Below are 25,291 nucleotides of genomic sequence, written 5' to 3' on the forward strand. Positions count from 1 at the left end.
AACATTAAGGATTAAATGAAATCTCTTGAGTCACGCCTTGGGGAATATAATGTGTTCTTCCAAACTGGTTGACACGACAATGATGCAACAGCATCTCACCTTATGGATGGGATGCACCTTATGTGTTTTTTAAGCTTAATTGTGAGCCAAAAGTCAAGTTCTAGTGTGCTGCAATAACTTGCTCAGATAAGCCAAATTCAGTCCCCACGTCTCAAAAAATCCTCTGAGAATATGATTAAAAAAGTGTGTGTGTGTGTGTGAGAGAGAGAGAATTTATAGAACAATAATTAAGTAAGTAAACAAAAATAATATAAGCCTACATTAAGAATGAATCCACTCATTTTACTTCTCTTCTCATGGCATCTAATAATGAAAGAGATTATGTAATGTCACACGATGGTATTATAAACCAACTGAGGTGTTGTCAAGCTCACTATTGATGCAGCCTGTCTGCGGTGTTTAGCTGCAGATTAGTGAACTGCCCACAACAACGTGATGACCTTGTGTCCAAATAGCGCCAGTCAGCTGTTGGACAGAGGGGGTTGTGACCTTTCACTCTCCTGGGACACAACTTGACCCGGCACAAGCAGACACGTGTGTGTTCCTCTGATGACCCGTCACACAGATTCAGGTGTTACGTCTGACCTGGTGTGTTATTAAATAAATAGCATGTAGGCCTATATTTATACTCTCTAAAAGGAGAATAAATTATTGCAGTATCTCATGGATTGAGAGAAAGAAAGAATCGTGTTATGAGAAAATGTATGTATTAGTGTGTCCCCAGGGCCTCTTAAAAGTCATGCTCGGTTTTGCTCTCACTTTTTGACTCACGAACAGTCTTATACACAAATGCACATATTCAATATCAAAAGTTTTTGAAATGCTATAAACATAAAGAAACTTTTCTTGGTGAAAGTAACGCTAAGAGTGCAACATTTTCAATCCTGTATTAATTATATTCAAACAAATAACATCAGAAACATTTTTCAATCATTTATTTGATACTTGACATTCATAAATACGTTGCATGGCTAAAAATGTGTGGTCCACTTTCGACTTATTTTGGCTGATATTCATGGTTTGGCCTGTTCAAATTACAGTAAAGCCAGTAGCTTCTACCTTGATGGCAAACCATTTTCAGGATGGACATTTCCTGTTTCAATATCACAGTGCACTTACATTCAATTTTGTTTTATTCAAAACACTTAATTTGGGGTCATTTGAAGATGTAGAGTAGTTACAGTAGTTACAGTAGGCACAATTTAATTACAAAGGTATTTTTTTAATTTACTATTTAATTATTTTTTTTATTGACGTAAAATCCTCAACCCATGGCAGGCCTTATCACCCAGTATCCATGTTGGACCTCACTGATGCTCTTGTGGCTTAATGAGAGCAAATCCCTTCAGCTAGGATCCAAAATATTAAGAGTGAAGAGTAAAGGCTGTCATAGGAGCATATTAAAGTCCATGGCTTGAAATGAGATGTTCAACATTCACATCCAGGTGTCAGGATACTTTAGATTGTTTAACGCTTCTTTCCTTTTCATCACATTTGAGCATCAAAGCCTGATGGAACTCATTAGCTGCTGGCTGCAGGTGTTCTATCTCACGGCACTTAGTAGTGTGTTTTCATTCATGAATTCTGCTCAGATTTTCTACTTGTCAAGAGATGGAGATAGATGTTCTCTTTTGTGGTATGAGTCATCAGAGGTCCCATAAGTCACTAGAGCTGAGAAATTAATTTTCAGGCTGCATTGCAAAGAGACAAAGTGCTGTTATGTGGTGTTATTATATGTAAATAAACTAATCCTTATTGTGACATCCCATTCTGTACACTGCTTACAACTACAATATGGATTACAGGCAACATTTTCTATGAGACAAAATTTGATTTAGTACTTCTTGTTTATCTGAGCTTTCATGTGAAATTGCCAAAATGTGGCTCTCAGTCATCATCATGTCCATTTCACTTTCAGAGTAGAAAGTGACGTAGTCGCTCTACCTCATGAATTACGAGTAGGCAGCTGTAGAACAGGTTGGTGTCTATGGAGGGCTGCAGATGATTATCCAGTCATTTATAACTTCCAACTCAGTGAGCTTTAGGTCTTGTACTCTGCGTTTGCATAAGAATAGAATCAGGTCCTGTGAACTTCCCCAACCTATTGACCCAGCTCCCCAGACATGAATAGCTCTGCTATGAAGCTCCCCAGCCTCTCAAACAGGCTTTAACCATGCTTTAAGTCCCAATCATGGTAATTTAATATATCTTAAGCCCCTGGCTGTTTTGCTGGAGCCCCTCTACAGTTTGTTTTAGGCATTCTCTGCTTCTCACCTCATCAGCACTACTCTTCATTTGACAAATTTAAGGGGCTGCTGTGGCACTATAAGTTCCTTTTCAGCAGCCAAATACGCCCAGATTCCGTATAATTAAAAATAGGGTTTTCTTATTATCATTCAGTCTTTTGATTTAGAAGAAAGAGGAAAATCTCACAAAGGAGATACAGCTGAAGAACAACATTATTAAAGACTGAGACTGAAGCTGCCTCAAATGCATCCCTGGCTCACATGTGACAGCTCTATGTCTACTAATCTGACAGAGTCTGTCATCAGTGAATCTTTAGTAACAGAACTATTTCCATATCATGTAGAGACAATATGAGGAACCAGTTGAAAGTGCTGATGTGGGATTGTAAACTGACTAGCTTAGACTATCAATGAAAAAGGGACAAAAACAAGTTGGGATAAAATCACTTTACATGTAATCAATTGCATTTCAGTTCAATTTCTGCTACATTTGATTTAATTTAATTGTAAGTGTCTACTCCTCAACAACTTGCATGGGGACACATGTAGCAGCACCTGCCGTGCAGGTATCATACTTCCTAAATGCCCAGGAGCAGTGACCTTTTCAGAAGATTAGAAAAACTATAATGAGACTTTAACTGTGACTGTTGACAGGTATGCAGATGTTAAAATGTTAGATGCATGTCAAAATCAATCCAAATCTAAATTTGGCAAGCACAGAGCTAACTTTTACTAGAAAGGTAACCAATGCAGAAATATGAGTCTAGTATGAGGTTTATGGCACTAATGCAACACTGGGTACAATGAAGATGTTTAAAGAATTTGACAGTATGTGTAACATCCTCAAAAACAATTTCTTCATGAGATTGTAGAAGATGCGTATGTAGTGCTTGTATTGTGTCCAATCAAGAATTTTTAATGAATTTGTAGATTTTTCTTCTGTTCAGTGGCTGAATGACACGAGTTTCTGGCATAACAACAGCCACATGCCCGCTCATTGGTTCGTAAATTAAAATGTCATTAAACTGACTCTTTATTTACTGAAATAGACAATTGGTTTTCCAAAACATGCAAGTGGGCTTCTGATACATGTTAATGCTTCGTGAAATTAAGCAACAAAAGTAATTAAACATAAAAGCCATGACAGTACAAACTGTGATAAAGTGTTGCTTTGTTTCCACTCATTGTTTCATAGGGAACACTTTACAATGTATGATGTTTGTGACTTTATTGCATAGACCGTAAAGCTTCACTGTTGAAGACATTCACTGGACCTGGTACGGATTTAAGTAAAAAGGTTTAAATGAAATGGTTGCACTTGGGTTAGGGTTATACAGTGTATTCCATATACCAGATGGAAGGATAGATCAGAAGTCATGAAGTTACGCTTTGTTTCTTTTAATCTCTGTTAATAGACTAAACCATAAGTTGTTGTTTCTTTTATATTTATTTTTAAATTAAACGTCATTATGCTATTTTTATGATGATTTTCTTTCAGCTCAAGAAGCATGCAATTACCCCATAGGTTAATATGATTTTCATCCATTTTTTATCCATAAAACATGTTCTTGAATTATTTGTAACTGTTCTAATTTAAAATGAGCTATTACTGGGAATTTCTTCAATGTGTGTTTGTCCTGAGAAAAGTGTATATACCTTTATGTTAGTACAATGTGAACATTTTTATTTATGTACAAAGTAATATTTATATTAAAGTACTAGACAGCATATAGTTTATTAAAATTTGGCCAGATTTGACTTTCTAGTACATTTTGAAGTGGACAATATTTTTCCTGTATTGCAGGTTGTTGAACTCACAGTTCAAGAAGAGTACTTTATATTCTGGTGTCGAAAAAATCCAAGACAGCAAAAATAATAGTGAGCCCAATTTGTAGTCAGAGTCATGGTGTGGAGTCCACAGGGGAGTCCATTCAGCTGCATGAATGAGATAAAGCTTGAGTTGTTTAGTGAGAAAGAGGAAGTGAGAGCTCTAACTCCCACTGATACTCCCTGTGAATATAATATTTACTATAAACCACCAATGTGACCAGTTGCCTCTGAGCAATACGTCTCGTGTTTCACTTTAATATTGTCATGGACAAGAAAACGTGGCTGTAACCACAGCAGAGTGGTGTGAATGGATCGGAGTACAAAGAGCACCATGAATCCATTGTGTGAAATAAAATTAAATAAATTGTGTGTAAAGGCATGTTCATGACAGAGTAAATGACTAGCCTGCGTCCTTGTGGCACCACCTGCTGGAATATTCAAGTTCTTTCACGGCCATCTCACCTGCATTCACCTCTTCACACATTCAGACTACACACACACAAACATGCAGCCGACACTAACTTCACACGTTAAAGTTATGTTTGTGTCTGCTTCAGTTGAAGACACAGAACAGAAATATGTTTGTGAAGGATCTTTTAAAGTTTCCATTAACACACAACTTTAGATCTTGACTTAATAGTGATAGTAGTGAAATATTTTTTGCTTTATTGGTAACACACACAAGAGGAATATGGATGCATTATGTATTATGTAGAAATATATAAGATAATGAAAAGAGACAAATACAAAAAAAACATTTTGGTTCACGTAAGGAGATGTGTATCACTTCTAACCCTTGAACTTCAATCTTTTCTATCACACATAGAATGAAATATTTTTTCATCTAGATTTACAAGATTAGGGAAATACATTTTTAAAAAAATGTGTTGATGGATAAACAAGTTGCTATATTTTCTAAAAAACAAACACCAGGGATTTATCTTTTAGAACAATTGGTGCTTAGCTCCTTGACTTAAATTGAAAAATAAGATGAAAGGGACGTTGTGGAAGTTCTCTGTACAGCAGGAGAGAAGTTTTGAAGTGAGACAAAAATATAGACAGTTGTGCAAAAGTACTGAGTTGGTCTTCGGTGGAATTTCTTATTATATTTTGCAAAAGATAAATGGTGAAAACAGTTTCACAGAGTTAACAACAGTAACAGTGTGACAAAGTCTGAGTGCAGCAAAACAGAAACACCATCGTCTTATATCTTGCTTTTCCTACAGAGAAGGAGACCTTGTTTGGAAAACATGTCTAATCTTAACAAAAAGATTAATCTTACAATACAGACACATTAGAGCCTTTTGATGTCTTTCTACATCTGTTCCTCATGCTTCAAAGTTTTCATTTATCTTTAGCTGCTAAAGACAACCTTTGCCTTGGTCACGTACAAATACAAAATTTCTTGACTCTGCTCTCTTATTGATAAATCTAGCTCTGGACATCTTGGTTTTTCAGACTACAGGGCACCAGCTTTCAATTGATAATTTAGGAACAGTCAGCTGTTGAGTCTGCTTCAGGGAGGACACATACAGAAATGAAGTGAATGAAGTCATATAACACAAAAGCAAAGTCATGCATTGTATGACAATAATACATGAATATTATAGAAGGATACAGGAAATCATGCTTAGAACTAATTTTTCATCACAAGGACAAACTAGTTTCTTGTCACGTAACATTATTTTGTGAATTTGAAAGTCTTGTCAGAACCTTTTTTAAACACAAGATATTGCATCTTAAACAGCTCACCATGCAAACAGCAAATTATAAGTTATGCATTTTCAACCCTCCACCTCATGTCTTCAATACAGTGCATTGTTTCAGTTCACTGGGATGGCTGATGAGCTTGGAGGATAGGGCACACATGGATATTTTCCCAAAGACTGAGATGGGACTGGTCGCAGGACCTCATCAAAGTTTGGGACACAAAAACCTACCAGCTCTGCAGATACATAAACCCCTGAGAGACATGTACAAGACAACAAAGCACACATTTGTTTCTCTTCTCTTCACATCCCAATCAAAGCCTCTAATTAACACAGTTTCTTTTCAGATAGTGGAGTTTAAATAGTAGCTATTATCTGTGCAAACTTTGATGAGGTGGAATCCCATGCATTCATGGCTGCACATTCGACAATAATCTCTGCCCATGGCCTGGTTCACTGCACAACCAGAGCTCAGTGAGGCCCACTCTGCAAAAAACTAATGATCTCTAATGAAGGGCCATACAATGATCTATGCCATGCCAAAAAATTGCAGGACACAGAGTTGAAACACACACACACACACACACACACACACACACACACACACACACACACACACACACACACACACACACACACACAACACTTTGGATTCAGTTATCACTTGTATTTTTAATCGCTAGGTTAGAGAAAGTAAAAGATGTATACAGCAACCTATACACTCAGTAGCAGGATGTTTGGAGAGTTGTGTTTTTTCACTTGAAGTGCAGAATTGTACCGTTCTCTGGTTTCCCGTCTTAACAACCAAGGCACTTCTCTGCTGTATTTCAGCCAAACCAGAAAAAGCCACTCAGGATGGTCATCTCTGTGCTTAAGATGGAAATATTCATGTTTTGAACACACACAGTTAAAATTTCTAGCAATGGAAAGGTCTTTGGTCGGTCCAACCCGTTGGATCCAGACTGGCTTGCCATGACATACTGAATGGACGTTCATGGTTCCCACACAATAAATACCGCCTTTGGTGATCCCCTGACTTTTCCTCTAGTGCCACCATGAGGTTCACATTTGTACTTTTGTGTAGACAAACTGGATGAATTTTTATGGAACTTTGTTGGACAAGCAGACTCACCCCCTCAGGAGGAATTGCAATAACTTCAACCTTTATATCTTATCACTGCAACAACCAAGGACCTTAAACATTACCAGTTTTAAGATTGTTAATTGTTAGTTATTTGGTGATGTTTGTTGTACAAACAAAAGCTTACACACATGCAAGATCCATACATACAGATGTGGACACATGTACACAAACACACAGTGTTAGTAAAACCAGGATCCCTGTGCTTATGAGGCTGAGAGGGAAAATACTGAATTTCATCAGGAGAGCATACAGTCACAGGGCCACAGTGCGTCTCTGTAGCCAGGCAGGCAATGTGTGCACATCAGGTTTTGTGAGGCCCTGACGAGATGTGACAACCCAGCTCTCTCTCAAAGATCCCCAAATTTGGTCCATTTTTCTGCCTTTTCCATTTACAATGCTTCAGTGGAGATTTCTTTATTTCAGAATGGACAATGGTCTCTTTCTTTCCCATTCCCTACATCTCCCTCTCTCACACACACACACACACACACACACACACACACACACACACACACACACACACACACAGAGACACACACACAGACACACACAAAGCTTCACTGGCAGACACACACACTTGCTTGCTGTCATGCTCATTTTGATGGTAATTAATGACATCACTGCGTGCGGGTGCATGGTGGTGTGTGGTGTGGCGTGGTGTGTGTTGTGTGTGTGTGCGGGGGGGCAGGGGCGGTGCGTTTGTTTATTGAGCAAACCGTGGGAACAGGGAGCTCTCCAGGGTGGCGAGTCAGGGCCTCCAACAATACATATGCTGTTGCTTTTCACCCAAAACACCCTCCCTTCCCAAGAGAATCATTCTTCTCCCCTCCTTTTTTCTATGACTTTCCCTGCTTCATTTGCACTTGATTACTGCCCCCTCTCTGCCAGTGGGTTTCATCAGCTTTGACTTGGAGCTGATGGTCTCTATTGAATTTACAGTATTTTACCTGCAAGTCTCATGTTGTGAACTTAAAGTGTGTAAATATATTGGCACCTGGCACACAGTCTGCGTGCATGTTGAACTTGGTGCAGGGGATTTTGTGCAGCTCGTACAGTCTCTGTATCACATGGAGCAGGAGTGTAAAACAACACTTTCATCCACTGCATTGCTGTAAAGAGATGTGAGAGACTGTGTACTTCCACTTCCAAAATCAGTAATACTGCTTTCACATGGTACATCCTTTCTGTTTTAAACATCTTCTTCTTCCTAAGGCTATCTTTGACTAAGCTCTTCTTTACAAAAATGATAACTACTGCAGGCCTACCACATTGCATCACTCAGAAAACAAGAAAGATTTGTTGGTGGGATGTGTTTATTTTCAGTATTTACTCTAGGATGCCACATTGCCCCGTTACCCTGAGTCAGTTAGAAAAAGAATAGTGAAGAGGCCAAGTGCTTAGTCAGTTTCACATACAGTAAGGGGAAGAAAAAAGGCACTCTTTAGCATTAATTATTAAAAACCTCAAGAAAATAGGTTTAAAAACATGACTGGTTTCAGAGAAAAAGGGTTGACAATGACTGGTATATAGCTAGCGGCACAATAAACTGGAAATAGACATTATTGCATCAAATAATGGAATTACTTCACTTCTCTTTTTATTTTTTCTAATCAATATTTTCTTGTTCTGAAATATTACATTATATTTGGATGCTCTGTTGATCTCTGAACACTCTTACTCCAGAGGTACAACACGATACAGCAAGTTATGGAAAGAAGTTATAAGATCATACATAGACTTAACATGGCTTACAAAAACATCTTAAATCAAAATTGGTGTATAACCTTACCAATTTATTTGTGTGTATTACCAGTATGTTTGTTTGTGCATGTGTCTGTTCATGCATCTCTGTATGTTTGCAAAAGGGCACCGAAGCGCATGCTGTAAAAGCCATTTCAATCACAAACTCCAAGAGGATGGCGATGCTGATAGACTTACATGCATTTTTTAGCACATTGTCTTGCCTAGCGATCAACCTGCAGTGAGACACCAGCAGTAACATGGTAATGAGAATGTCTTAAAACCTTGTCAAAGCAGTCCGGTGTAGGCCTTTCTGTGTCCAGATGACAACATACTTGTGTGTCAAATTCATCTGATATTCCTGAGAAAATAAATAAATGAACCCTAAGATTCTGTCTCTGTTCTAATTATACCAAAAATAGATATATACAAAAGAGTGCATATGTTTCTGAGGCATGTTTTAATTGTTCTATTGAAAGAACGTTCCCTAAAAGTGAGCATTATAAGCATTAACATAACATAGCATCATTTCTCTCGCTCTCTCTCTGCACTTTCTGCCAGCTGTGTTGACAATAAAAATTTGATGTAACCAATAATCACCTCAGGATTGGACACTTCATTACAGATCCAAAAACAAGTCAATTTGCTGTTATTCTGCATGTAAACCATTAAGCAAAGAAAATGTGAAATGTTACCGTTGTGTTTAATTGTGTGAAATGCATGTATTGGCAATGAGCAATTAACAAGCATTTTTTATTTTTTATATTAATCAGATACTATTTCTTAAGCACTAATTAGGGCTCGAGGGCAGGTGGAGCTGCTAATTAGCTAAACCATTTGGTTTGAAATCCTTTTAAAGCAGCTCTGATTTCTACTTCTTTCAAACTAGGCGGGGAACTAGTGGCCTTTGTGCCCAAATCAAAGCACTCCCTTGCTATGAATAGTGATTTTTTCTGCTTCTTCTGCTCACCAGTGCTGGCATAGAGGTCTTCCCCCCTGAGACTTTACCCCTTGACCCAGACAAATGGACTCTTGTCAACTGAATAAAAAAAAAATAGTGATTAGCCTTTAGTGATGCCTGTTGTTCAAGCAATGGACATTTGATGAGTAATTACAATGACATAAAGGCTCCTGAGATTGGTGGGTCTGGCTAGAACGTGTACGTTTAAAAAGTTGTTTTAGTCATACAAGAGAAAACTCAGATTGGATAGTCTAGTTATCTGTCTCAATTTACCGTGCAGAAATCTGAGGAGCAGTTAACCATACTCCTCATATATCCACCAGAGTTTAACATTCCAACACAAAGAAATCCGAAGGAAACAGACAGTGGCAATAAAACACGCATCCAGCAGAATTTCCTGCGGCACCGGAGCAATCCCGGAAGTGGAACGCAAAGGATTTAGACCAGGTATTGTGGACCTTTAAAAGGTCAGGAGCTTTTCAGGGGTGTGCTGATGAGCTTCATTTAGACCACAATCCTGCCCCTGATCTCTTGCTGAGTGGCCCGATGAGACCGCTTGGCAGGGACAGTGAGAAAATGTAGGTTGTTAGGTCCATCTAAAAGCCCAGATGGACTCTGCAGCCTGCTCCAATCAGCTCACAAAGGTGATATAATTGCAAGGGCAGGATGGGACAAGGCCACCGCCTTTGGAGTTCTTCAGTCTCCTCCTTTTCCCATTGCACCTATTCTCCCCCACTCTATGCTCGCTGATTGTACTCCCCTCCCTCATTGTCCCATTATCCCTCTCCAACAACAGGCCAATTTGTCCCTCCAGCTTGGCTCCCGCCTCCCCTCCTGCTGCGTTATTTAGCCCCTCTTCTGCACTTCAATGGCAGGTACTGATTAGAGAACTTCCACGACCTCTTCACTATTCCTCAAAAATCCCTCCTCCCTTTTCCCAGCAACCTTTAATCTGATTACAGGCTTTCGGCAGCTTTTCAAAAGAGGCCAGTCCCAGGAGGACAATAGTAGACCAAGTGGTTTCACAAACACTCTCCCCAGGGTCATATGATTCACAAGACGAGCTGCGTCCACTCTCCTCTGGCATCAGGTCGCTGCAAGGCCTGTTTGCACAGTGATTTAAAGGTGCCCAGCCACCCGTATTTCATCACTTTGTGGTAATGTCTGAAGTTCTACCATGGACTCTGTAACATTTTTTTGTGGAAAAAATGCCTTGGTTACCTTGTTTTAAGCCATTCTAGCATGGTATAGAAAGCCTGCAAGAAGACTTAATTTGTGCCAGTTCTCATTAATATTCAACGAGCTAAGATGCAGTATCATTTACCCAGCACAACTGGCCAAGCTCATGAATAGTAATCATAATGGTAATAATGAATGGTAACCTTTTGTAATTGGCCTGAATTCTCCCCTTATTTCTATTCACTGGCTAGAGCTGACAGAAGACGTAGCATACAGACACATATGGACCTCACCCCCAATTTCCAAAAGAATGCATAACGGCTCTAACTCTGCTCCGGAACGGCGTCGGAGTCATTAGGTTTCCATTAAAGTCAATGTGGGAATTTCCACGGACTGCGAAACGTCTGCGTCCCAGGTCCGTCCCAGGTCCGTCCCAGTTCCGGCGATCCGCAGCCCTCTCGAGCAGATACGCAGAGCTTCTATTGTTGTCGGACGCCGGAGAGCTCCGCAGCAATTTAGCACACAGCAGATAATGCGGGACAGGAGGTCGAGCACAGAAGCAAAATAAAACATCCAGTTAATTTTCAAAATAAAAGACCGTGCTCACGGCGGATCATATTTCTCTGCACTACACCTGCACAGCACAGAGTTGTTTCCTCTCTACTCCTCTGGATGTTGTTTTTGTGGTTCTATTCTACATGAATTTGCGAGATCTCGTCGGTCCTTGAGACTTCAGCTGTCCGCCATGGCCGCAGCCATTCCACAACAAATCTGGACCTGGTGGGTATTGACGGATGGACCCGTTTTGCAGTGGAGCCGATCCGCAGCCACTACGCATACTGTGGAAATTGGGGGCAACATATTTCAAAAAATGCAAGTAAAAACGGGTTTGTGTGGCAGGGCATCTTTAAAAGAAACATCTCTGTTTCAGTGGGTCTATCTCTATCTAAAAGAAAACTTCTGCATTTCCTGAAAAGATTGGATTTGTTTGTTTTATAGATGGTAATAGCTTTGATTACACAGATTGATTTGTAGCCTTTGTAGCCTTGACAATGCAAGCAAACAAACATCTTGAAACCACTCTGTATAAGTCACATTCTGATCATTTTGGTTTTTGAGTGAAAGGACTCTGATGAAGGTACAGCCGTGCCAAACGTAGTTCTTGTAAAAATGTAAAAAGTACCAGAGATATTGCCTTTTTTGTTTTGCTCATTCTACTTCCTTGTCAAAATCTTGAACCTAGCTCTACGTATGAAATGGCTAAAACTGCATTGCTTCTGTGTATCAGTAATAGGTTTCTGAATCTTTTAGTGGTTATGTAACAAAATTACAAGACGACTGAACAGACTAAACAAACCACACAAGCTGGTACACTACTGTTGCTACCAATCAGAAGCTCGGTGGTTTGATCATTGGCCCTGCAGTCCCAAGTCAAAGTGCCCTTGGGCAAGACACTGAACCTCCAATTGCTCTTAATTGCCATCAGTGTGTGAAAGAGTGTAAATGTATTGGATGTTGCTTTGAATAAAAGTATCAGCTAAGTGTAATTATAAAGACATGAATGATTAAAACAGATCTGTGTATGGTCAAAAACAGTGCATCTATAGTAAGGTACGTGTCTGACACAATGTAAATGTTGTGTTTCATTGCACTAACGACACAGATTCTAAGGTATTGGACCCCAGCAGTGTTTTAACAGTTAGCTTGTTTAACCCCTTCAGGCCTTTTTAGAGACCTTCACTCAATAAAGCTTCTACCACCAGCCAAACTGACAAGACTAGCACAAAGCATATGTCCACCCAGTGTATTTGGAGTTCATTAATGGCACAGTGAATGGTCAGGAAATGACCCTATTGACCGGCCTGTCCAAGCCTCATTACCATCAGAATAAAGGGAGCACAGGGACCAGAGCCCTGGAGGTAACAAACAAGGCCAAAATGACCTGAAGGAGCCAGACGTTCACTTCCTCTGGTTCCTGGTTTAGACTCTCCTAACTCACGCCTTCAGTCAAAACGAAGCTGTAGACAGCTGTCATGGAGATGAGTATTTTTCTCCACTCATTCAAGCAGCATCAGTGCAGGCATTTAAATCTGATGCTACTTGAGTCCTTGAGTTGTCAGAGTCACACAAATAATAAGATGTCACTATTGAAACTGTGCTGGAAGCAGTGTCAGAATTCACAAAAGGTTAGGTAAATCCTTTTTCCAATTTAAGTTTATCTAAATTAAAAAAAATAGTATTTACAATTACCAGCTGGATATTATACCAAAACTTTGTTGACTGCATGCAACTTCTTTTCTGGTTAGTTCTACTCAAACCTGTGATTGACAAACTGTAACACTGACTACTGCTCACCCTAAAATGTATTTAGGAGATATCGCACAAGTCATAGACTACATACAGGCCTACATATAATTGACTTTATGCCATGTGTCTAAGGACAAAAGTTTTGATTTTTTTTTTTTTAAATGCAGGACTAACACTTCTGTTGAACCTTGACTTAACAAACTTTTAGCAATCAACTGTTGATACAACATTCCCTCATCATGTTTTACCTCATACTTCCACCATGTGCAGAAGGCTAAAAGAAGAATAAGAAAATATTTCAAACACGGTCCGTGTGTGACATCTGATGGATGAATCAAAAGACTTCTTGTGATATTACCAGCCAGCTTTAATTAAGAGAACTATAGTTTACTATTATCAATTCTGTGATTATGGTCAACCACCAACGTAGGCTATAAGAAAAGAAAAGATCAATTAAAGCTCTTCAAAAGCATTATCAAGTGGCTCTAAAACAAACAATATAGTTTTTTTTGCAGAAAAAGTTCCAAAACCATTAGCATTTCTGCTGCTAATTTAAAAAGGCAAAGGTTTTAAACACAAAACAATGAGCCGACTCCCAACGTCACGTGTTAGCTTAATTTACCGAAATATAGTTAGCTTAAAACTGACGTTTAAATATTTTGACTTGGTTAAAGCACTTTGAATTGCCCTGTTGCTGAAATGTGCTTTACAAATAAAGCTGCCTCGCCTTGCCTTGCCTTGGTAACGCAATGCTTGCTGCAAACATAACGTCGGACTTATTGTTGGGTTGGTGTCAGGATCCGCATTTTTCCCATTCCGCTATAGAGCTAGAATTGTTTCTTTATTAAATGCGAGAGAAAAAAAGTTTGAGAGAAAAAGTTTTCACACCGACAGCAAAAAAACATTTTATGAGAGAAAAAAAATATTTTAGAGTAAAAGTTTTCATTCCAAAAAAGAATTATCTAAAAAAAAAAGATTTTCTTAAAACATAAAAATTTTCTCAAAAGAACTTTTTTAACTCTCAAATATCTTTTTTTTGAAACTGCCAATAGGAACATGGCCCCGCCCATGACACTATTTTCACAGAGCAAAATCCTGAGACAACAGCAAAAAACTGAATCGAGAGCAAAGACTTAGGTTTTGAGTGCAAGAAGAAAAATGTTTTGAGAGAAACCATTTTTTTGGTGAATTTTTTTTTTAAACTGATAGCAAAAACTACATATTTGAGAGTTAAAAAAAATATTTTGAGAGAGATTTTTTTTGCTATTGATATGAAAACTTTTTCTCTCAGACTTTTTTTTCTCTCAGATCTTTTTTTTTTCTCGTATGTATTAGCCTAAAGAAACAATTCTTGCTCCATATTCCGCCAGCTGATTTCTCACATATGATTTGTTGTTGTTATCTGTGAAAAAAAAAGTTTGTAAAAGGAGATTTTCAACCTTTGTTGAGAGGATTGTTAAAATAAATTATAAAGCAAAGGTATTTTTTATTCTCCACCTTGGAGCAGACAGGTGTCCCCTGGAGGAGGAGTCTGCAACGTTGCAGGGACTTCAAAGTAACTGTTAATAGACGTTGAGCAACCTGACCGGCTGCAGAGGTCAACAGGAAGACAAGCCTCTAAGCTTTCTCCCAGGAGCTCCCTTAAGACGAGATATGCTGCTGCTTTGAACAAGAGACGGGCTCTACACAGTTTACACAATGACCAGAGCTGGCAATGCTGTTGCTTTCTTATTGACAAAAGCTGCATTTATCATCACAACAACATATAGTGCCTTCAGTTACTCACCATTTATTGTCACCATCATACTGGAGTATGTTTGTGGCCAAATTAAAATGCTCATTGAGTCACTCTCCAGAATTGCTGTTTCTGCCATGATAAAACAGATAACAGACTGTTTTTGTCATCTTGCTGGCAGCAATTGACTGTTTTCCATGTGACAGAAGAAATTATTTGGATGTTTTTTGCCATTGTGAAAGCAGGCATTTTCACTGTTCTTTCCATGGGACAAGCAATAGTTTTCAGTTTTGTTGTCATGGCACCAGCTGCCACATACTTTCAATCTCTGGTCAGGTTTTTGGGCTGCTTACTTTTTGGTCGTGCTTTATTTGGCCATTGTTTTCTCGTTGAGCTACTTTCTTGCTGCCAAGCTGCTGCAATGCAGCAATGAAAACCATTGAAAAGCCATTTTATTTATTTGACAAACAGCCATGAAAAGCAACCCTGGTAGGCTGGGCAGCAATTTTGCCGATGACCAGGTGCCTCCTCAATTTAGCCTTATTCTGGCCCTCAAAAAACATGCTGATTTCCCTGTTAACTCATCTGCCGCTTTCCTGTCAATACAGATTTTAGACAATTTTCGTTTGTCGAGATTCTGATTTGTTATTGGGCAACATTGTGAAGTGAAACTCTGAGCACAGAAATTGAATTCATTATTTTTGCCCAATACCAAAGGCCATGTGGTCTTACCCCTAAAATGATTAAAATCCAGGCCTCTGGATATAGACTGCTCTCCTCCTATCCTACTATGAAGCTTAGTGAAAGTTCAATCAGGAAGACTCCCTCTACTCTCTCATTCATTCTCATCTCTCTTTGGCTTCTAATCTTTGGATGTTCACTCTAAGTAGTCCAACCAGATCTTGCCTCAGTCTCTCAATCCCTCTTAGCCAATCATTTCCTTGCTGACAAACTTCCAAATTATTTCCCCTCTATGCTGCTGTCATTTGTCATTTCAGTACAAGCGGATGCGGCCCTCCTCCAACTTCACTTCCAGTTTTCATCATATCAACGTCCAGTCCTGCTCCATCCAGGTTTTTGGCTACTCTCTGTTCCACCTCCAATGTCCAGACCCTGGAGGTAAATATCCTGAACCAATCACGATATCACTACCTCCCAAAACATACCATGTCACAATGAGGTCTAATCATCTAAGACTCTTCTCAAATTGTTTTTATCATGCACTTCAATAAATTGATTGTTTACCATTAATAAAATCTCTCCTTATTGAATTTTTTTTTAGTCAATAAATATTCAATTGACAACATGTCAGTCTTCAGTAATTAGGTAAACTTTATAATTCCTCTTATGCTTCATTAGAAAGTGGCACCAAAGAGTGACATAATACATGTGATGCATGACTGATGAAAAAGACACAGGTGGCACAGTGGTGAGTTGATCTCGTGCAGGTCAGGTGAACTGGAGACTTGCCTGCCTGTGTGATGTATTTTATTGTGTGCAAACTGTGTTCTTGAGCTTGGTTCTGGGGGCAATTCTAGGATCAAACCTTTGGGCGGGCTCAGCCCCTGATGAGAGAAGGTGACACGGATACACTGGCCCCCTGTTCCATCAGTAATTTCATTAGCCAATAATCTCTGAGCTAGCTGCTGAGCGGTTAGCTAAAGTTTTTTTGACACTATTAACACTATGATAGAACTAAACCAGATATTTTATAAGTCACAGCAATAACAACCAATGTTCTAACATTCAAAGATTTTAGTTGCTTAAGTTTCAATTTGGGTACTAATTTGCACCTTGAAATTACCAACTTCTTCTCTGGGGACTACCAACGTTAAACTTCATAACCGCACTCTTGCTCTCCTTCTGACAGATCAGATAGAGAGTCAGCCAAAGGCGGGAGTCTGGCACAACCAACTCCAATTGGCCAAAACTACGTTTCTGTTTGCTCTTTCCTTGATGGGTTACCACTGCTGTACACAAGGAACATACTACTACTACTGGGTTACAGGTGCATAGCAATGGCAACAGACACATGTGTTTCAAGCCCTTTGAACCTGTAATGGTTTGTCTGTTTGTCTGTGTACAGACAGGTTTACAAACTCTCAATTGAGGCACCAAAATTGATTTAAAAAAAAAAGTTTATTTATTTTATAGTTTTAATTTTAATTATTCAATTCAACACTATAGCAAACCAATCATTGGACATTGTATCATAGTTATAGTAGTTACTCAAAACTTCCAAACAAATAATGGGGTTAAAATGCGTTCATGCAGCTTACAAAGACCCATTCATTATTTGAAAAAAAATTACTAAATAAGACATACAACTTTTAATATTGCTTAATTTGTCTGCACAAAAAACAGTGATTATTCACTTAATGCCTTGTTAATTGCATGCACAACTAAATAAACTGTACGTTAACAGACTTTTCATTTATAACAAATAAAATGGCAAACATTTTCAATGAAAATGTAATAATACATTAAATAATTCAGAGCTTTCTATGGTCCTTAAAGATAAAAGATGTACAGTAAATGATCTCCAAACTTTTCACAGTTCTTACAGAGCTTACACAACATAAACAAAGTGTCTTTGACTTCTCATGATATCATTATGCATTTATAATAATACAACATTTCAACCAAAATGAAAGAGAAAGCAAATATAGTTTAAAATGTCCTTCTACAATAATGCCAGTTTTGATTGAAGATAACTTTTCCATCAATGAGATATCTGGTCTCCATTGTCATAACATTAAGCTTACAATCATTGGCAAAGGTGTCAGACAAATGTTTAAATGATGCAAGACATATTGTTCCTTTCTTGTAAAACTGAATTTGAGAGTTGCTCCTTCATGAATTCATATTAAGTTCCCAGTGATATGAGGGTGTTGACCTTTAACTTTGCTCCACAGAGAAGTTTGACTCGGATCTGTCAAACAAAAAGAAGAAAATCACATTTAATGTAATGAGAATTCAAGTGAGAAACGAGTAAATGAGGATGTGTAAGTGTGAGTTAGCTTACATGTCTTGGTGCTTGTGTATCATGTGGTTGTTGTACTCCAAAACAGGAGGGAGGGTCTCCTCATCCTCAGGAACCTGAAACCGATGCATGGGATCAGATCATGAGCCAGAAACCCATCGGAGTAATTAGTGTTGTCACTCTTAAAAAAGAGACGAGACCACCATCTAGTGGTTGAAAAGCACTCTTACCTCCCAGTAAACTTCATCATCATAGCAATTGTCATCAGCAGGGTCACCCCAAATGGGGAACTTTAGAATGAAACCTTTGAAGAGAGAAGATAACATTAAGCAAGTTTCAGTTTTAAAACATTTTTCTTAGCCATGATGCATTTAAAACCTATTTTGCACCTAAAAGAATATAATCAAATAATAATAAGCCTCAGGGTGGTCAGTGTTAAAATCCCAGGTAAGTTTATTTGACCATTCCTTGGCTGCTAAACAAGCACTCGAGGAATATGTTGTTGTTTTTCAAAGACATCATCAATAAAATAACTACATTTTACCTATGTAACACAGAAACACTGACATTGAAAGATACTATTTTACTGTAAGTGACATCCCACTACCTGTAGAAAGAAATAAACATTGTCATGCCTCTGGATCTCCTTATCATGATAATTGAAACAGACTGCTTTATACAGAACTGTTTTCCTGCATATTTTAGTACTGGAATACAAAAAACATTCAAGAAACTCACCAACAATTGTTCCTCCAACAAGTCCAAATGCAACAGCCACACATGTGCCAGCAGCCTGGAAGCCTCCCTGGGTTAATACCGATCTGGTTGCAAAATTGCCTTCAAAGCCAAATGTCTGCGTCAACCTAGGAACAAAAAATAACTTTTAATCCGAGCAATCAGCGCTTAATCTGCACAATCAGCGCTTAATCTGCACAACCAGACACCTGAAATCTAGGATTTTACATTCACTGTGTCGGTGTCAATAAACAGAGAAGGTCAGTTCTTTCAAGCTGTGTGTGTGCGTGCATGCGTGTGTGCGTGCGTGCGTGCGTGCGTGCATGCGTGCGTGTGTGTGTGTGTGTGCCAATCCCTCACCCTTCTTTGCCATAGACTTCTACACTGGCGGCTGCAGCAACAATGGCACCTAGAAATCCACCGAGCATCCCTGGCACAGCATGCAGGTTGTGGATACCACATGTATCTTGGATCTTGAGGTATTTCTCCAAAAAGGGCTGAGAATGAGAAAAAACATGATGTTTAACCAGGGCCATAGTCACAAACTAAAAGAACAGAGGTCACGAGTATATTCTCGGCCACTGCAAAATAAACAAAAATACCTGTAATTTCTTACATTGTTATGTTTTTTCAAAGTTATTATTTATTATAAAAACTTTAATAATAACGTTGTCATATATTTGTTAAATTTATTTTTGTTATATATTTTCATTTAACTGTTAAAATGAAATATCCTATACATTATGTATCCCCATCATGGCCTGCAAGTATTTTTAAATCTTTCTCCACAATGGCATTGGAACATCATTGTCGTATAGAAATTCTTTTAGTTTCATCCAAGTTACTGTTATTGATGAAGAATAAGCCTTTAAAAACTCAAACGTGTCATTTGTAAGTACTTATGGCATGTAAAATCCTCATCAGGTTTTCAAAATCCCATAATCTATGTTTTAAACTTTAATTTAGTTCATGTGTTAAGTACATTTAATATAAAGTGTCTTGTTACAAAATCCTTTTGAAAACACAGACATGTCTCCTCTAACCAAATAATGGTTGAAAGTCATCAGTACCGCCACTAACTTTTTGAAGTTTGCCACAACACCTTGCATCAGTTCATGGGACTTTTAATACATTTCATTTTAGTACCTTCTCCTAAACTGAGTCATTAGTTCTTATAATCCTGTTATTTTCCTGTAATGCTTCCCATAACTGATGGCTTCATTTTACAGTTTTTTATTATTCTTTATTTAAAGATTCCTTTTCAAGTATTCAGATTAAAAGTTAGGTGGTGATAGACTGCAGTCTCACCGTGACAAACAAGTAGCCAAAGGTGGAGATGATGCCACAGCAGAAACCCACAATTAGTGAACCATAAGGACTGATCATGAACTCTGCTGCTGTTCCCATGGCAACACCACCTGCCAGAGTAGCATTCTGGACATGCACCTGTCAAGTAAATCAGCATGTTAGTCATGAGAAAATGAGAAATACATAGATGATTGGTTGTAGATTTGTTTTGTTTTCAGTGACCTGACATTACCATGTCCAGTTTTCCTTTTTTCTGAGACATGCTGGAGATGGCCACCGCAGTGAGAACAGAGGAAGCGAGGGCGAGGTAAGTGTTGATGACTGCTCTGTGCTGTCCGTCGCCGTGGTTTGTGATGGCCGAGTTGAAACTGGGCCAGAACATCCACAGAAACAGTGTACCTGTGAGAGAAAGTTAATCAAACCACACTTAGATTAGCACATTTACAACCAAGTGTGCAGGTTTTACAATGATGAATACAAAATATTAGATATACCATATGAACTAATAAAAACACTGACATGTGAGGTTTAAAACGGTGAAATATAAAACACTCACCTATCATGGCAAAGATATCAGAGTGGTAGACCGATCCCATGAGGCGTTTGCTTTGATGTAGGTTTGGTCGGTAGAGGACCCTGGAGATGGCCAAACCATAGTACCCTCCAAAGGCGTGAATGACCATGGAGCCACCAGCATCTCTGCACTGTAGGAAAAAGCAGCACAAAAAGATATTGCTAAATAAAGTTGAAGGAAAATTCTCACTTTTTGAACAGTGATAAAGTTTCATGTGGGATGATTCTGTTTGGTGAGACTCACATGAAGGAGGTTGAGGATGATATATTCCTCCACAGCAAATAGCGTGACGCCAAATAAGGTGACAACCATCAGCTGGACAGGGCTTACTTTTCCCAGGAGGGCCCCATAGGCAATCAGAGAGCCGGCAACGCAGAAGTCTGCATTAATCAGACTATGGGGGACAAGGAAAAGAACAAGGTCAGAATGAGTGGAAACATTTATGACCAAACAAGCAATAAATGATGCACCAAATTATTGTGTGGAGTCAAAGCAAGGTTGGATTACCAACTGGGCAAAGTGGACAACTACCCTAAGGCCCCAGACCCCCCATGGCCCCCAAAAGTCTAAGGCTCAGTGCATCAGATGGTTTTGGTAATTTGATTTGAACCACAAATTTGTTAGGGATTTGGCACCACTAAACTACAATATCAGTGAATTCCTTATTACCTAATGATGATGAACTTTTGTCATTTGAAAGCTCACTGAGCGAACGTATGATTCATGTTGCAAAAAATGGCACGTATCACATTTATACATATATGTATATATTATATATATATATATATATATATATATATATATATATATGTGTGTGTGTGTGTGGGATTGATGATGCATATGTGATTGCTGATGCAATATAAATCATTGATGGGAATAACGGCGTCATAAAATAACGGTGTTACTAACAGCGTTACTTTTTTAAAGTAACGAGTAACCTAATTGATTACTCTTCCCATCTTAATTACGCCGTTACCGTTACTGCCGAAAAATGCGGCGCGTTATAATAATTGAAGCTGTTTTTTTCTTCAGACCAGCTAGATCTCTGAGACGTAGAAAGAATTTTTTTCTTTATTGGTTAGTGGGCCGTGACGAGACAAGTGCATAAATGCTGACGATTAGCTGAGGTTGAGTAAAATTTCATGGTAAGCCAATCAGAGGTAGAGTTGGGCGGGTGTTGGAAAGCATGCATACTCAGACACACAACGAACAACACAAGCGAGTCAGTCAACGAGAGACAGGTATGGCATCATGAAATCAAGGAGAGGGGGGGTAACTTTTCCTGCTGAAGATTTCCCACCGTGGTCAGAAAACATAGGCACTATAACTCTAGAGTGGCTACTCGCTCCCCCCCCCCTCCACACACACACAAACACACACACCCCGCAAAAGTATAAACATCAGGCCACTTACCTCATTTGCGCTACAAAGAGTATATATATTTGTTATTTATTTTTGCTATAGTGCTTAACAAGCATTATTTAATTTTGCCCGGTTGTGGCGTGTTGAGGGGCAATAAATATCAAAAGTTCCCAAACATCTATGTTGGTATTTGTATCGATCCACTAGACATAATATCTACGTACATGGCATTTGATTGGAGGCTAGTCTCACTTTGTCCCACAGCAACATTAAAAGAGTTTAGATTTGTGTACAGTTTCTATTAATAATGTATTGTATTAAGTGTCCATTTCATTATAGTATTCAGATTTATCATAAATAATTGAACATGTACATGTAGTTTATGTTCCGTTAAAGAGGGGTGGAGGAGGGGTCACATTGGAGCATTTAATAATGTACTTGAAAGTAACGCATTAGTTACTTTCTGAAGTAACTAGTTACTTTTATAATTTGTAACTGAGTGTCTAATTTACTAGTAACTGTAACTAATTACTTTTTCAAAGTAACTTGCCCAACACTGATAAATGTATATATAAAAAATAACATATATAAAAAATAACATATTATATAGATTTACTTTTCCACTCCGATATAGACTTTCCCGTCAGCGGGGTCGAGCGTGTGGAACCAGCCTTGCATGAGAAGAGCCCACTGCAGACCAAAGGCAGCGATCAGGAAGTTGAAGCCCACACCACTGAAGCTGTAGCGTTTCAGGAAGGTCATGAGGAAACCAAATCCAACAAAGATCATGACATGGACGTCCTGAAAGCCTGGAGAGAGGGAAGTTTGACATATTTGTGTAATTGCATTCATTGAGAAACAGAAACAATTTTCCCTCTGGCACTTTCCTTTTCTACTTCACATTAATTAACTTAGGGTAATTATAGGCTGAATTTAAGTTTCTTATAGACGTAAACCAAGAAAAATGATATTCTAATATTTTAATCTTAGATGCCAGGAGAAGAGAGGCCCTCTGTCAATGTCTTGCAATGAACACAAAACAAAGACCGAAACAAGAGAGAGATATTAAAACTGCTGCAGCTTTAAGAAATATGTTAAATTAGAAAATTTATATTTTTGAAATGGCTAAGAACGCAATCATAGCCAACCATTTGTCATCATTGGACAAATAAACATTGTTGGTCCATGGCCAACATCACAGGATCACTGCATTTAACTTTTACTGCAAGTACAATTTCTTTATAGGCTTTCTTATGTCGTACTTACTGGGATATCTGAAGTAGAAGTCATTTTCAGCATCGCTGGTGAAGTTGTGACTTTTTTTGTACTCTATCCATTTTCGTACGTCTGACTCCTTATCATACCGGATGAAAACTCCAAACAGTATAATCATAGCAATCTGCCAGACGAAGCAGACGGCTGGCAGACTAATACGAATATTGGTATTCTTTTGCCGGCCAAAAAAATTTTCTACGCCTTCACAACAGTTCCCCATCTTGACAACTCTTTGCTTATGATGCTCTTATCACATTAATCAGCCAGGTCACCTGCTCAGCTGTGACCGCCAGCTTCTCAGCAGGTATTTATATGTATGGACCATTGGAGGTGGTGTGTTCGAATTCTCCACTCACATACAGGGGGTGGACCCGCCTTACCTGTTAGCAGGAAAACCACTCCTTACTGTACAGCACTCCTCCTAAAAAAGGTAGGTAACCACTGCATGGAATAAAATAATCACTGCAGAAACGTGTGATGGAATTGATTCAGTACAGACTAACTTGATAAGTCATGATTTTGTGATGTGGCAACTTCTAGCCATAATTACAAAATGACCAGGCCAGAAGGTCAACAGGCCTTAGTGTAACGGTAAATATATCAAACACCTGTAATTGCAGATGACATAATGAATTGCTAGGACTGTTCACTTGGTCCTGTATTGGAATTGATTTTTGAGAGTCAGCCATCTGCGCTGTGGGAACATTAAACTGGTCCTGGGTAAACACACCTGTCCATCAGGCTTACACTACATATTATAATGATAGGTGTGTGTTACTTTAAACTTTCTCTTTCTGTGTCTCATATTCTTTCTTTGTGCTGTGTATATATGTATGTAACAACAATAAATTATAAACTAAGGGGGAAGACAGAGAAAAGAGAGAGAGAGAGACAAGCCCTTAATATCTATATGGAGCAGGTCCTGTCCCAAGGAGCCTGTCATTTTGCATTCTGCCATGTTTCTACAGTATTCCAGAATGGACAAACCAAAAACTGGCTCTTGTTAGGGCCTTTCGCGTTTTATGTTAGTGAAGCATGTAAGCCATCTTCATTGTTTAGTCTCCAGTGGACTGTTGCCCAGCTTCTAAAATTGGAGGAGATCTGCCAATGTTGCAAAAACCCTTACCCATCTGGATCTTGGTTGAACTGGCAAAGGACACATAGCACCCAGTTAGTTATAGCAGGTACTTTGGGTTGCTTGAAAATACATGTAATGGATGGATCACCAGCATATGACGCTTCACTTTATTGAGAACAAAAATTCAGCACCAAAAGAGAAAGCAGAATACTGTTAAGCACTAAACCAACACCAAACATTTAGCAGTTTCCAAGGAAATGTTAAAGCAAACAAACATGACCAGGGCTGCTGTATTCAATGTGTTGCTTTCTGAAAGTTTAAGGTCATTTGAAAGTCATCAAAGGTCAAATTCAAAATGCCTCCACGCTGTAAAATAATCCCTATGGAGATGCACTTGTAGAAATGTCATGCATCTTTTACAAGAAGTACCACAGGCTGGTACTTTTGGTCTCTCCACTGGAGAAGCTGGGGGCAAAGTGCCTTGTTTAGGGACCCTTTAAGAAGATGTACTGGGGAATCCAGTTGCATAAGCGGTTAAAAAACATAACATCAATGTCAGTACCATTTACACAGTCACTTCTGCTCTACCCTTTAGGTCTCAAGCGTGATATTAGTCAGTGACAGACAAATATCAGTATGACTCAAAATGAGTGATAGCTTAATAGAAACAAATCTGTATGTAATATTCTGTTTTATTAAAGCACACCACTTGACACACAACGTGCCCACTGGTTATTCCTGTTCTCCTTCTACAGTTCATGTGTACCTTGTGTTCTGGTTGTTTATTCCTAACTTAATACTTATCTATTCATCATATCTATTCATCACTAAGAACATTCCAGATGATATCTGCTTCCTGTCTTTAAGTCATTCAACTTCTTTGACTCATTATGTAACACAATGTGTAGGAAATAACTGACGAGATTCTGCTCTTTGTAAATAATGCAGCTTGTGCTCAAGAGTCAAACTAGGATTTGCAGTATTTACTCCAGCAGCTCTATTTTAAAGGTGCTCTAAGCAATTTTTTAGACTACAACATTTGTGTTCACACACAGCAAACATCTC

At 38.7% G+C, this 25,291-nt stretch overlaps 1 protein-coding gene across 1 annotated transcript; it reads right to left on the reverse strand.

The window, feature by feature from the left end:
* Window positions 1-17,104: 17,104 nt before the first annotated feature.
* Window positions 17,105-23,442, reverse strand: rhcga (Rh family, C glycoprotein a). The gene is made up of 11 exons (XM_032518584.1): window positions 23,140-23,442; window positions 22,490-22,682; window positions 20,755-20,905; window positions 20,494-20,641; window positions 20,170-20,336; window positions 19,938-20,075; window positions 18,990-19,126; window positions 18,633-18,757; window positions 18,125-18,198; window positions 17,937-18,010; window positions 17,105-17,843 (listed from the first exon to the last, which is right to left on the reverse strand). The coding sequence occupies exons 1-11, from the start codon at window positions 23,366-23,368 to the stop codon at window positions 17,810-17,812; spliced, it is 1,470 nt and encodes a 489-aa protein (XP_032374475.1). The 5' UTR covers window positions 23,369-23,442; the 3' UTR covers window positions 17,105-17,809.
* Window positions 23,443-25,291: the final 1,849 nt, after the last annotated feature.

This window comes from Etheostoma spectabile, chromosome 1 (genome assembly GCF_008692095.1).
Source record: "Etheostoma spectabile isolate EspeVRDwgs_2016 chromosome 1, UIUC_Espe_1.0, whole genome shotgun sequence".
NCBI classification, from domain to species: Eukaryota; Metazoa; Chordata; class Actinopteri; order Perciformes; family Percidae; genus Etheostoma; species Etheostoma spectabile.

What these genes read in the sequence shown, in the direction of transcription:
- rhcga (XM_032518584.1), bottom strand. Translation starts at nt 23,368, where the DNA reads ATGGGGAACTGTTGTGAAGGCGTAGAAAATTTTTTTGGCCGGCAAAAG. An exon ending in AAAAAGGAAAACTGGACATG is followed by an intron (nt 20,076 to 20,169) that starts GTAATGTCAGGT and finishes TTTACTTGACAG; the next exon opens with GTGCATGTCCAGAATGCTAC. An exon ending in ATGATGAAGTTTACTGGGAG is followed by an intron (nt 18,011 to 18,124) that starts GTAAGAGTGCTT and finishes CATCGGTTTCAG; the next exon opens with GTTCCTGAGGATGAGGAGAC.